The sequence below is a fragment of the Tursiops truncatus genome, chromosome 1 (genome assembly GCF_011762595.2).
Source record: "Tursiops truncatus isolate mTurTru1 chromosome 1, mTurTru1.mat.Y, whole genome shotgun sequence".
Lineage (NCBI taxonomy): Eukaryota > Metazoa > Chordata > Mammalia > Artiodactyla > Delphinidae > Tursiops > Tursiops truncatus.
This window is the reverse complement of record NC_047034.1, coordinates 67,254,770-67,268,516: the sequence shown is the minus strand read 5'-3', so window position 1 is coordinate 67,268,516 and position 13,747 is coordinate 67,254,770. Positions and strand designations below refer to the sequence as shown.

Below are 13,747 nucleotides of genomic sequence, written 5' to 3'. Positions count from 1 at the left end.
TGGACCACCAGGGAAGTCCCCATATGCTTTATTTGTCATTTGTATATCTTTCCTTTCCTCTTTCCTTCCTACCTCCCTCACTCCCTCCCTTTCTTTTTCTTACAATTTGCAAAAGCCACTTTTTTTTTTGCCGCACATAAGATATATGTACCAAGATCAGAAGCTTCCATCTGCCACTGTGGTTTCTTTGATAAATTCAGTGTCTTCTGTGAAAGTTCTCTGTACCCTCCTGCGTTGACCAAAACCTGACTCCCCTGATAACACGGTTTTCCCTAAAGTCCTAGTGAATGGTAGCTCTTTTCATTCTCAAAACCTTTTCTCCATTAGGGCCTCTGAAAGTGGGTTAGTTATCTTCCTTGTTCTTCATTGCTACTTTTAGATCATTCTCCTTTCATCCTCCCTAAAAACATCCAGGCTTAAATTTCACATTGTCTCACATGCTGTCCTCTCCCTCTCCCTCTTATAGTCATCTGGTGATTTCTGGTTCACTCTCCCTCACTTTTTGAAAAAATTTAGTTCCTAGCTTATTGTCACTTTCTTTAACACTCCTTCCATCATGATTCTTGGCTGATTTCAGTATTCTCAGAGAAGATCCTTCAAATACCCTGATCTCTCGTTTCCTGGGTCTCGTCTCCACCTTCCACCCTGTCTCAGGCATTTTCTTCCCCAATCATAAACCTAAACCTTGTCAGTACTAGTAACATAATCTCAGTTTCCAACATCCCACTCTGACCATCACCTTCTGTCTTACCAGCTCACTCTCTTTAGTACTCCAATTCCAGTGGTACCTTCAACACTGCTGAGATTCTGCCATCTTTTCACTGTCCCTCGTCCCCTTTATGTTATCACTTTCCCCTTATCCAGTTTAAATTCCATGGACAATCTCTGTAATCATTCCCTCACACCCTCAATATCCTTGTCTCTCTCTTGTTTTGTAGTTCTCTCTTTGATCAACTGCAACCTTGGCTAAATCCAACTCTGTCTACTCCATGAATGCACTCAAGTAGCTGAAAGTGGCTAAAAAAGAAAATTCAACCGTGCTGATTGGTCTCACTTTAAATTTATGATACTAACCTGAAATAGACCATTAAGTATTACCTGGCTGATCATATTTCCTTGGTCCTCTCTCTCTGATGATCGTTTTTATAAAGGTTCTTCTCTCCTCAAACCTCCAGCACCTCCTCCTGCATTCTTTGAATCAGAAGAGAACTGCTGCAATCTCCTACTACCTCATCTACGTGTGTACCAGTATATTTGCCTTCTCTTTGTTGGTGGGAATGCTAGAACCGATCACTTCTATATGTGCTTTAGACCCCTCCTTCTTTGTTTTATTTTTTTAAAATTTATTTATTTATTTTTGGCTATGTTGGGTCTTCGTTGCTACTCACGGGCTTTCTGTAGTTGCAGTGAGTGGGGGCTACTCTTCGTTGCGGTGCGTGGGCTCCAGGTGCGTGGGCTTCAGTAGTTGTGGCTCATGGGCTCTAGAGCACAGGCTCAGTAGTTGTGGCACACGGGCTTAGTTGCTCCATGGCATGTGGAATCTTCCCAGGTCAGGGCTCGAACCCATGTCCTCTGCATTGGCAGGTGGATTCTTAACCACTGCACCACCAGGGAAGTCCCTAGACACCCCGCCCCCACCCCTTTATTCAAGAATATTGCTCAAGCTCTTCTTCCTTCTGTTTCCTGAGTCTTCATTTCCATCCCTACATGTAGTTGCTTCTCCTGTCTAGAGTGAAAAAGAAAGAAAAACCCCCAAACCCTCTTTAGATGTTACTTCCCTTATAGCTTCAACTACATTTCTCTTTTTTATTTTACAGCAGAATTCTTTTTTAAAAAATGTCCATGTTCACTGACTCCACTTTCTCTTTTCTCACTGTCTCTTGAACACAATGCAGTCAGGCTCCACCACTCCACCAAAGCTGCTCTTTCTAAGGTCACCACTGTTTTCCAGTGGCCATTTCTCATCTTACAAGAAGTAAAAGAATAAGTAAATGGTCAAAGCAGCAGTCAGGTGGGAAAGCTTGCTGAGCAAACAAAAACTAATAGCTACCATGGTTTACTACTGTTAGGAGAAATCTATATAGTAGGTAGTGTGGGGTTGGTGAAAAAGATATAGAAGTAGGTAGTAAATTTTAGAGATACTTCATAGGTAACCAATGCCACCAATGTCACCACTTTCTCATGGATCTTTCTAAGATATTCTGTAGTATACAAATGTATTTATCAACCCACTCTCAGTTTTTTTAAGTATTCACAAACCACAGAAAAGTTAAAAAAGATCAGTACAGTGATAACCTGTATTTCCCTTATCTAGACTTACTGTTAACATCCTGCCATACTCACTCTTTCTGTCAGTATTACCCACACTTCTCTCTTCTCTCATTATCTGAAAGCAGGCTGCAAATAATATGAAACTCCTAAACACTTCACTGTGTATCTCCTAAGAACAAGGAAATATGTATTTTTAAAAAGCATGAATTCATGCTAATACCCACAGTTCAAAGCCAGTACCACAGAGTTCTTTCTCACCTTCTTGCATTACATACTTTTATTTCTCTTTTCCTACTGTGTAAATCCTGATTCCCAATAACATCCTATGTTTTTATGGGCTCACTTTAGCTGCTCTATTGAAAATATACTGAAAGAGGGTCAAGGGCAGAAGCAGAGAGACCATTTGGAGGCTACTGCATCAATCCAAGTGTTTTATGATGAGAGCAGTGGAGATAATGGAAGTGGTTGACTGTGGATATATAAACATACACATATGCATATGTATATACCCATGTGTGTATATATATATATATTTCTTTAAATAAATTTATTAATTTTATTTATTTTTGGCAGTGTTCGGTCTCTTCTGTGCACAGGCTTTTCTCTAGTTGTGGTGAGCGTGGGCTTCTTATTGCGGTGGCTTCTCTTGTTGCGAAGCACAGGCTCTAGGTGCACGGGCTTCAGTAGTTGTGGCACATGGGCTCAGTAGTCGTGGCTTGTGGGCTCTAGAGCGCAGGCTCAGTAGTTGTGGCGCACGGGCTTAGTTGCTTCGCGGCATGTGAGATCTTCCCGGACCAGGGCTCGAACCCGTGTCCTCTGCATTGGCAGGCAGATTCGTAACCACTGCACCACCAGGGAAGCTCCCCATGTATATTTTTTATTCAAAATTTAAGTTTTGGAATAGTTTCAAACCTACAGAAAAGTTATAAGAACTGTGCAAAGAACTGTTGCATGCCTGTCAGACAGATTCCCTGATTGTTAAATTTTACTGTATTTGCCCCATTTCTCCTTCTTTAGAGAGAGAAAAAGAGAGTGAAATGTGTTGTTAACTCATTACCCTTAAATACTGCAATGTGTATCCCCTCCTCCCCCAAACAAGGTTACTGTCCTATATCACTGTCATACACTCCTTCCAGTCAGGAAATGAACATTGATACAGCGTTACTATCCAGTTCACAGATACCGTTCATATTTTGCTATATGTCTTAATAATGGCTCTTTTTCCTTTCTAGTCTGGGACCCTACCTGCAAACACACATTACTTTTACTTTTCATGTCTCCTTAGAGTTTTTCAACCTGGGATGGTTGCTTAGTCTTTTCCTGTTTCTTGTATTCTTGACAGTCTTAAAGAGTACAGGTCTTTTGTTCTGTAAGATGACTCTAAACCTAAGTCTATATACTGTTTCCTCATGACCAGAATCAGGCCATGAGTCCGTGACAGGAATGCTAGAGAAATGATAGAGGCACACTATGTTGACCTGTTCCAAGGTGATGTTCACCTTGATCAGATTGTCAAGTTAGTATCTGCTGGATTTCTCCACTGTAAAGTCACTATTTCCCCTTTTACATTTGATTCGTATTGGGCTGGCCAAAAAGTTCCTTCGGGTGTTTTTGGTAACATCTTACGGAAAAACCTGAACAAACTTTTTGGCTAACCCAGTATTTTGGGGGAGATAATCTGAATGCCACCAATGTCCTATTCCTTACTAAACCTTCACTCACCAGCCCTGGCCTCCATTGATAACTCCAGCTTATATCAAGTACCACTCTAATGCCAAATGGTGATTCTCTCTTAACATTCTGTGTACATTTATTAATTGACATCATACTGTAAGAAAAAGCTTTCTCTGTTTCTTTGTTTATTTCATTATGAGCTCACTAATTCCTATTTGATTCAATGGGTTGTAATCTGGCTTTATTTTGATGCTCAGATTTTCTGAGAATTGACCAGTAAGAGTCCATTCACATCAGCTCCTTTGTTCTTTTGACATGTTTCCATCATTCTCTGAGGATTTCCTTATTTTCTGGCACAACAAGATTTTCCCAAGCCTATTTTGCACTTTCTCTGCCTAAGCCCTGGAATCAGCTCTTTCTCTAAGGAGCCCTTTAGTGGACTTCCGTTTAGTAGAGGATGGTATTCAGTATCCAAGGTCTGGAAACATACGATTTTTCAGTGCTGGTGGGATGTCTTCGTTTCTAGGACCTGTTAGCAGACAGAACTAGGACATACATGTATGTATATGTGTACACACATATACAAACATCTATAATTCTTTCTGTGTATGAATATTTTAAGAAAATGTGTTCGTATTAATACTTCTAATTCCAGTGCAACATCTTAGCGTTCTTTTATTCTCTTCCCTTTTCACGTTTCTAAATCCTTTCTCAGAAAGTGAGAAACCTAGCTCTAATATACTTTATCATTTGCTCCATCAATTAACACATCTGTTTGGTACTATCACTCTCCTAACCACTCAGGCTGCTTCTTACATCTGCCACTCCGTTCCTCCTCCCACTGCTCCATTTTTTTGGCATCTGAGGCATGCTGCCACCTCCACAAGGCACCTCCCCTCCTATATCATCCTATTTCCTTGGGTACCAGGCACATTGCCACAGAGGATGACACACACAACCCCACCACCCTCCTTGCTCTGCTGACATCTCTGTTGGGAAGAGTAGGGAAGGGAAGGAAGAATGGAAAGGAAAGGTAAGATGCCACATTACCAATACATACTTTGAAGACAGAGCTGACAGGATTTACTGGTAGATTGAATACAGAGAGTGAGGAAGTAAGCAATGACTCCTAAGGTTTTTGACCTGAGCTCCTGGGATAATTGAATTGTCATTAACTGAGATGAGGACGAACCAGTAGGAGGTTTGGTGAGGGATGATTTGAAGCTCAGTTTTGGATGTGTTAAGATTGAGATGCCTTTTAGATATCCAAGAGGAGAGGTAGAGTACTCACTGTGTACATGCGTCTTGAGGTATGGACTGGAGATGTATATTTAGGAATCCTTGGCGTATAGATGCTATTTAAAGCCATGAGCTCAGCTGAGATCACAAAGGGAGTAGAATAGATAGAAAAGTTTGCACTAAGCCCAGGGACAATTTCATGTTAAGAAGATGAAGAATAACCGGTAAGGTAGGGCCAACCAGTAGGGTGGGAGGAAAACCAGGTGAGTATGGTAATTTGGAAGCCAAGTGAAGAAGATGCTTCAATTAATATGAAAAGATCAACTGTTTCAAATGCTATTGAGAGTAAGATGAGGACCATGAATTTACCATTGAATTTAGCAGAGGAGAAATCATTGGTGACATAATACCTGATGTGTATGCGTGTGTATGTGTTGGGGGGGAAGCTTGATTTGAATAGGTTCAAGAAGGAAAGGGAGGAGAGAAATGAGAGGCAGCAGATAAAGAACTCTTTCAAGTTTTCGCCTGTGTATAAGGTACATAGCCACAGTCATCTTCTTATATGGGTTTTTTGTTTTGTTTTGCTCTGCAGCTGAGTTTAAGGTAGTCCTTTTCTGAGAGTTATATGAATAACCTTTCATTATCACTACACACAAAAAATGTGCTATGTACTATTTTGTTTTAGGCTGGTGAAATGTTTCTACCGTTGGCCAAGTCGGTGAGAGACTTGCAGTGTAGTTCTTATATATGTGAAGTAGGGAAATCACCAGAGCAAATTTCAGTGGCATGTTAGTAGGGAGTACAAAGGCAGACTTAGATTGGGAAACTCTTCAAAGTGCTTGAAGTTCTGAAATGTTAAAGAAAATAGACACATTACAGATTATACAGTAATCAGTCTTCTTTGGCCTTATCAGCACCTTGACCTGTGTTCATATATTTCTCAGTTTATAAGGAAATCTTATTAGGAAATTGGAACATAGTTAGATTTGTTGAAATAAATGAAATGGTTTAGATGAGTGAATTCCTTATTGTTTGGATAGAAAATTGGTTGTACCTCTAACTTAAGGCAAGGATGGCAAATACCTGGTACCTGTGTTGCCATATTCCTCTCCTGTCATCACCGCTGATCAACCATGTCACTTTTTTTTGTGCTGAACCCAGATGAAGCCTCAGAATTTGTGTTAGTAATGTTCCAGAAAGTCACTATCAATTAGTCCAACATGACAGGACATAAAACCTGTTTTTTAATCCCTGGTATAATGATTTAGTTCACAAGATAAAAATTATGTGGAAAACAATACATATGTTAGAAACCAGCTTTGAATTGGTTGTCATTCACACTCCTAGAGTTTGTCAGTAATAGTAATGGCTAATGAGAAACCCTAATAGAGCTGGCATAAGGATACAGCACTTATTCTTTTGTCAAAACATTGAATTAACAGTAAATATCTATTCTTTTTTTTTGTCCAAAGATTCTGCCCTCTTTGCTGAACTTGGCTATGATGACCTGCAATTGGATGCGGCAAATGAAACTTATGTAAGTATTTATTAGAGGAGAAATGCTGAATAATGTGATATTTAATCTTTAATTATTGCAAGAAGATTTCAGGATAACACGTTTAGGCTAGTTATTTAAGTTTAAATAACTTTTAAGATTAAGTATGAAAGTTAGTAGCCATTTTGTAGTCAGTGAGTGTAGGATTGTAGAAATTGCATTGGTCTTGGTATGAGAAGACTTGTATTCTAAGTCTACCTTTGGCCCCAGGGTTTTTTTTTGGTTTTTACAGATATTTTGCTGCATAAGGGAAACAGTGTGATGTTAAGGAGTATGTGTGTCATGGATCTAGTTAAGAGAACTTACCAACTTCCTTTTTTAAAGTTATGTATACTTAGTGTTGAAAGCTCTGAAACTTAGAAATGTCCTTATTTTTTGCCTTTGGGTGGTTAGAAGTATGCGTAAAAGCTATTATTACAGCACTTTAAGTTCTCAAAAATATTTTAGATTTTTTTTTCTTTTCTGGATTAGTATATGTGAAGCTGTTTGGCCTGAACTCTTACTTTGTCTTATTCTTTAATGGATGAGGTGCTTTTTGACTTGGGAAGTAGTTCAAGTGAACAGAGTGATTTTATATGCATATCAATCAGGTTGAATATTTATCACTTATTTTTTAAGCCCTTATTAAAAATAAAGCTTGCTTAGTGAGTTTAAGACAAAGAAAAAGTTTAAAAAATATCATGTGTTTCACTCCCTTCTATTGATTCATGGTAAAACAACTGCTAAATTATTCTTGTTTTACCATGAATCAATAGAAGGGAGTGAAACATGATATTTTTTAAAATCAATGCATGAGGTTTTAGTGGTTTCATTTACTCTGTGAGATGCTTTACAGTGTTGTCTGTTGATTAAATTGGCTTTTAATATTGGCTGGTTGCTTAAGCAACTGGTATTTTTTCATAACCTCCAGAGCCTAACATCGTCAAGAAACAATATAGTAAATTTGAAAGATTCAGGGAAATATGATCCTGATTTTATAACTAACATTCTGTCACTCAATCTTTCAGTTCCTTAGTTTTTCTGATATAAAATAAGAGATTGGATTAAATGGTTTCAGACAGCCCATTCTAGCTTTAAAACTGTCATTCTTCTTTCACATGGCTGTGCAAGTTTCCCTTGAGAAGTCATTGAAGAACTAGAGTATATAAGTACCAGTATGTTTTGCTTTACATAAAATGGGTCTGTGAAATTTCCAACCAGATAAAATTCTTATGCTGTAAAATGTATTTGACTTTTTTGTCTGAAGATTGAGTATGAATCATCCTCGAAGTAGGTCATGCCACTGTTGAACATGTTAAAAAGTATTGCGAGCACTCAGGCAAATATCCTTCCTCAGTTTACTTAGATTAAGAAAGTTTGAAGATTTTTCGTTGCTGAAAGTGTGGGGCTGCTTAATTTTTTGATAGCTAGATTCCAATATGAGAAAAAAGCAAAGGAGATTGATTTAAAAGGTGGTTCTTTCATAATTTAAGTAGTTTTTTCTTTTTTTTTTTATGTGAACTTTCACACATTCTCTTTATGTAATTTGCAATAATATTTACTCAGTTTAGGGCAGTATAAGAAAAGTTTCCCTTCTCTCCTTCTGTTACATTCTCAATAAAAATAAACCACAGAATAGACATTTGAAATGATAATATTCTAGAAATTATTACCAAATTGTTGTTATTGATAACTAGATTAACCTTTACTTTTTTCCTGAGGCTTGCTTTCTTGCTGTTTTATTATCTGTCACATTAAGTTAATATTGACTACTTTTTAACTTTGTTGTACTGTTTATATATTAAGTTTACTTCTGTTCTTATCTCTGTAACCTTAAACATTTAAAATAGTTGTGGTACTGTCTTAATCTTAAGCTCCTATGAGGGCTCTGAAATCATGTGGCAGTTCTTCATTAATATATATGGTATAAGATGGTCATCCAGATGACCCAGAATATGATTATATTTAAATTTAAAAATTGTCATCTGAATGAAAAGAAACTAAGAGCCCCTCTAAGAAGTTTACTGACCCCTGTTTGAGAAACTTAGTTTTATCTTCTAGGATTAAAAAAAAAATTAGAAATTTTATTTTAGAAATTTGAAAAGTACAGAACAGTAAAAAAAATATAAAATTACCCATCCTCCTATGGATCTCTTCCTTCTCCCATAAGCATTTTAATAATTGGTATATTTGAAGTTTCAGTTACAGTCTCTTTATGATTCCTGCATGTCTTTTGGATACATCTATATTCTTTCCCTTGTACATAGAGATGATATTGTAAATAGGCATTTGCTGTGACTCTTTTCCTTAATGGCAATGGGAAAACTTATTTTGCTGGATCTCCTTTATGACAAAACACATATTTTGTGACTGTTGTAAAGGTCCATTTCCACTGAAAAGAATGAGACCAACTGAATCTTTCAGATAGATGTTGACTTCAATACCTCCTTCCTAGCTGTTACTACTGTGCTTAAAATAACTAAATTGGTTTATCTCTAAGCTATCCAAGATGTATTTTCAAGATGAACTGATTAACTTAGAAAGTTATTTTTACTAAGTTGGGTAATCACAATTATATTATTTATGGCAAATTGCATCTGTTAGTTTGATTTCTGGATGTATATATTTTAATCTTGTAATCTTTTGCTGATTTGAAACCTACAGGAAAATAATTTTGATAATCTTGATTTTGATTTTGATTTGATGCCTTGGGAGACAGGCATTTGGGACATCAACAATCAATTCTGTACAGGTAATGCTGTATTTCATTGATAAAAAATTTAAATGGGTCCATATTATTTTGTAGTTTGGTAATAGTCAAAATTAGGTGGGGTTACTGGGCCACTTTTGTAGGCCAAAAATTTCCAGGGACTACATTCTATTTTGGTGTAGCAAGGCATACGTAAATTTCTTGCCAAAATAGATATAAAGAATTTCATAGTAATGTGTTAGTCACATAATGAATAAAAATCTTATTATTCAGAAATATTGATTTTGAATTATATGTAATATTCTCTAAGAGATTAATCTATCTGAGAATTAGACAGAATTTAGGTAATCAAAGGGAAGAAGCTTGGGATTATTAGAACCTAGGAACTTAGTGTAGGGGTCCCGTGTATACACATCTGAGGAGGAGGCCCTACCTGGCTAATGCTAGTATCTTTAAGGGGCCCAATGAGGTGGGTTTTAGGTGTGCTGAAAAAAGCTGGAACCTGGAGCAAACTGTCCCTTCTGGGATGAAGCTGATGGGAGGATGAAGAAATCCCTTCTTCCCTTCTACCTTTTAGTATCCTTCTAGTATCCCCTATGGACAGGACCTAAAAGGAAGCCAGCTGAGACATGTATTAATAATTTGCATCACAGACTATAGAAGGTAGACTTAGAGCTGAGAGACAATGTGTAAATAACCAGCACATTTCCCCATCTAAATTGCAGCCCTCCCCACTGCTGCATTTCCTTTTCCCTTTCATTTTATGTATTTGTATATCTTGCTCAATTCCTGTCTTCCCTCACAGAATAAGAGCTACACGAGGCCAGTGTTCTGGTTCCTACCATTGTGTAACAAACTATTCTAAAACTTAGTGGCTTAAAACAATAACCATTTTATTAGGCTCCCAGAATCTGTGGGTTAGGCATTTGGACAGGATGCACCAGGAATTGCTTGTCTCTGCTTCATGGTGTCCAGACCTCATCTGGGAAGATTTGAAGGCTGAGGTAGCTTGACACTGGGGGCTAGAGTTACCTTAAGTTTTCTTCACTCACATGTCTGATGCCTGGTCTGGAATGACTTGAAGACTAGGACTGCCAACTTGAGTGCTTACATGTCACCTTTCTATATGGCCTGGCTTCCTCACAGCCTGGTGGTCTCATGGTAGTCAGACTTCAAAGGCTCAAATGTGAGTGTTTCAACACACAAAATAGAAGCTGCATTGCCTAATGTAACACAGCCTTGGGATTCACCTAGCATTACTTCCATACTCTGTCAATTGAAGAAGTCATAAGCCCACCTAGATTCAAACAGAGGAGGAAATAGTGGCTACTTCTTGATGGGGAAGTGGCAAAATCACATTATAGATCATGAGATATGGTAGATATTTTGCACCTAACTTTGGAGAACACAGTCTGCCACAGAGATTCTTCTCTTCCGCATTCCTACCCTGTTATAAATTTGACACCTAGGAACACCTAGGCTATAGTTACTCAGCACATTTTTAAAAATACATAGTTCAAAAGATAGGAACATTTTTGTGTTTTAATTGTATTATCAAAAATGCTTTCCACAATAATTCTTTCCTGTTTCTTATGTTTTAAAATTATTTTGGGGGGAGGCTATAATTTTGCATATTGCATAATATTCAAAAGGTACAAAAAGTCTGTAGAGAAGAAAAGTGTCTCTTTTGGCTCTTGTCCCTCAGCCACCAAGTTCTGCTTCCCAGAGACAACCGCTGTTATCCATTTCTTATGTTCATCCTTCAAGAGAGTTAATGCAGATGCTAGTAGTACAGTAGTATACACATGTATAATTTATTACACAAATGGAAGCATACTAGATTTACTGTTTTCTGCTCTTGAATTTTCACTTGATGATATATTTTGGTGACCTTAGCTTCTATATCATTGAATTTTAAAAGCAGATTTTACCTTCTTTCTTATTCATTTCATTCTGAGTTTATATTGTTCAGTGGGAAAATTTTTGCCCCTTGTTTTTCAGTTAAAGATATTAAGGCAGAACCTCAGCCACTTTCTCCAGCCTCCTCAAGTTGTTCAGTCTCATCTCCTCAGTCAGTGGACTCTTATTCTTCGACTCAGCATGTTCCTGTAAGTAACCAGTCTTTTACAGTGATTTTGGTTACAGTGGAATCTGGAAAATATGTATGTGTGGGAGGCAGTTAACATTTATTAAGTGCTAATATAAGTCCTGTTATCTCATTTAATCCTGAGGAAGCTGAATCTTGAGGAATGGCCTTGAGGGAGCTAGAAAGCTGTTAGTCTCTTTGGTTTTGCCCTCCTTCCCTTATGTTCTTGTCTTCATAATTTCATTGTTTCATTGCACCTTACCAGTACCCAATATTTTTTTTGTTTATTGACTTATTGTCTTTTCTCCCTGCTACCCTCTTTACTCCCCGTTAGAATATACATTCTTTGAGGACATGGAAGACTGTAAGATGGTCTGTTTCTGTAACTCCTTAGCCATGTAACCTAGAATGGTCTCCTTAGTTCAGGAAAGCCTAGTACTACCTTTTGAATGCGCTAATAAGGTTTTTTACAAAAGCACCTTAAAAATGCTTCTGCTCTTCATCTAGACAAAAGCTCTGAGGCCAGGAAAGCGAAGTACCAAAGGGCTTAGGTATTTTTTGGAATGGGGAAAGGAAAAAATATAAGAAGAAAAATTCAAATTACTGTTTCAGTGAATTATATCTGCTGGAAATTGAGGTATCTTCATAATTTCCGTATAGTCAGTTACTAAATCCTGATGATTCTATCCACTTAGTATCTCGAAGATTCATCTTCTCCACACACACCAGGCCATCGTCACCTCATCTGGATTAAGGCAATAGAATTTTGACTGGTCTCTCTGCCTCCTAACTCCCCAAACCTTTCTTAGCAGAGGAATCTTCAAAGAGAAATTTTTCAAAATCACAAATTTGATTGTGCCAGTTTTTTGCTTAAAACCTTCCCAACTCTTACAAGGACAAAATTTAAATTGCCAGTGTACTAGGCCCTCCATGTTCTGGCTCCTGTTTACCTTTCCAGTCTTGTTTCTCACTATCCTTCCTGTTCCTACCTTCACACTCCCCTTGGGTTTAACCCTGAGAGCTCCTGTGTGCTCCAGTCATTCAACAACTGTGCCAGGAACTGTGCCAAACACCGTCCGTGGACAAGAGCAGCGAGATCTCTGCTCTTACCATTTTAGGTTTTTGTACATGCTCTTCCTTCTGCCTGAAATAGCCTCATTTTCTTTCTTCTTTGAAAACTCCTATTCATCCTTAAGTCCCAGTTCAAAAATTACTTTCTCTATGAAGCTTTTCTCTGATTGCCTGTCTTGGCAGTTCTCTGTGGTCCCACAGTTTCTCCAATGATTTAATTTTAAAAACTTAATTTACTTTTGAAGTCAAAAGTATTAATATATAACAAGGTATATTCACAGAAGCCTGGTTTCTGTCCTATTCTTTCCTTTCCATCCTTTCTTACACAAAAGGTAGCATACTACATACCCTGCTCTGCACCTTGCTTATTTAACTTAGAGGTAACTCCAATTTCAGGATATAGAATCTTTCTCATTCCCTTTTATGGCTGCATAGTGTTCCACTGTGTGACTATATTATACTTTATTCAGTGATTTCCTTATTGATGAACATTGGTGTTGTTTTTGGTCTTTTCTGGACTCAAACAATGCTGTAATAAATAACTATGTACATAAGTCACTTCATATTTTTGCCAGGATATCTTGGCAAAGATATCTGGTTATACCCCTAAAGAGAGATTGCTGAGATCGGGGTGAATACTTTTTTAATGTTACTGTTTATTGCCAGATTTCCCTCCACAGGTTGTACGGTTGTATATTCTGACCAGCAGTATGTAAGAGGGCCAATTTTCCCTTCATCATTACACAGCATGTTTTGTTTTCTATTTCTTTTATTATAAGTGTGGTTAAACATCTTTTTGTATATTTCATATGTCTAAGGCCTATTTGCATTTCTTTTTATGAACAGTTCAAATTTTTGTCCACTTTTCTATTGGATTGTATTGGTCTTTTTCTCTTCAATTTTTAAAGTGTTTTATTACATATTAGGATTATTAGTGTTTAGTGTGTGAAATAAGTTACAAGTGTTTTTCTCCAATTTGTCATTTGTCTTTAAGCTTTATTTTTGGTGTTTATTTTCTCCATAGCTGAATTATCAATCTTTTATTGCTTTTTGTTGTTGTTGCTCAAAGGAGGGTTTTCACCACTCATAGGTTATAATATTTTTATTCTTGTTTTCTTGCTTATATTAACTTTTTGTTTTGAAAAACCTTAAACTTATAGAA

At 37.3% G+C, this 13,747-nt stretch overlaps 1 protein-coding gene across 6 annotated transcripts in view; it reads left to right on the top strand.

Moving 5' to 3' along the window:
* ATF6 (activating transcription factor 6) overlaps nucleotides 1-13,747 on the top strand; it is a 220,152-nt gene that overhangs the window by 4,548 nt on the left and 201,857 nt on the right. For 4 of the 6 annotated variants that reach the window (XM_073805156.1, XM_033855941.2, XM_073805161.1 and 1 more), the window contains exons 2-4: nucleotides 6,657-6,721; nucleotides 9,383-9,470; nucleotides 11,430-11,536. In XM_073805156.1, coding sequence (XP_073661257.1) covers nucleotides 6,657-6,721; nucleotides 9,383-9,470; nucleotides 11,430-11,536 — 260 coding nt within the window. The remainder of the gene's footprint in view (nucleotides 1-6,656; nucleotides 6,722-9,382; nucleotides 9,471-11,429; nucleotides 11,537-13,747) is intronic. The other 2 variants (XM_073805166.1, XM_033855948.2) reach the window with 2 other exon arrangements.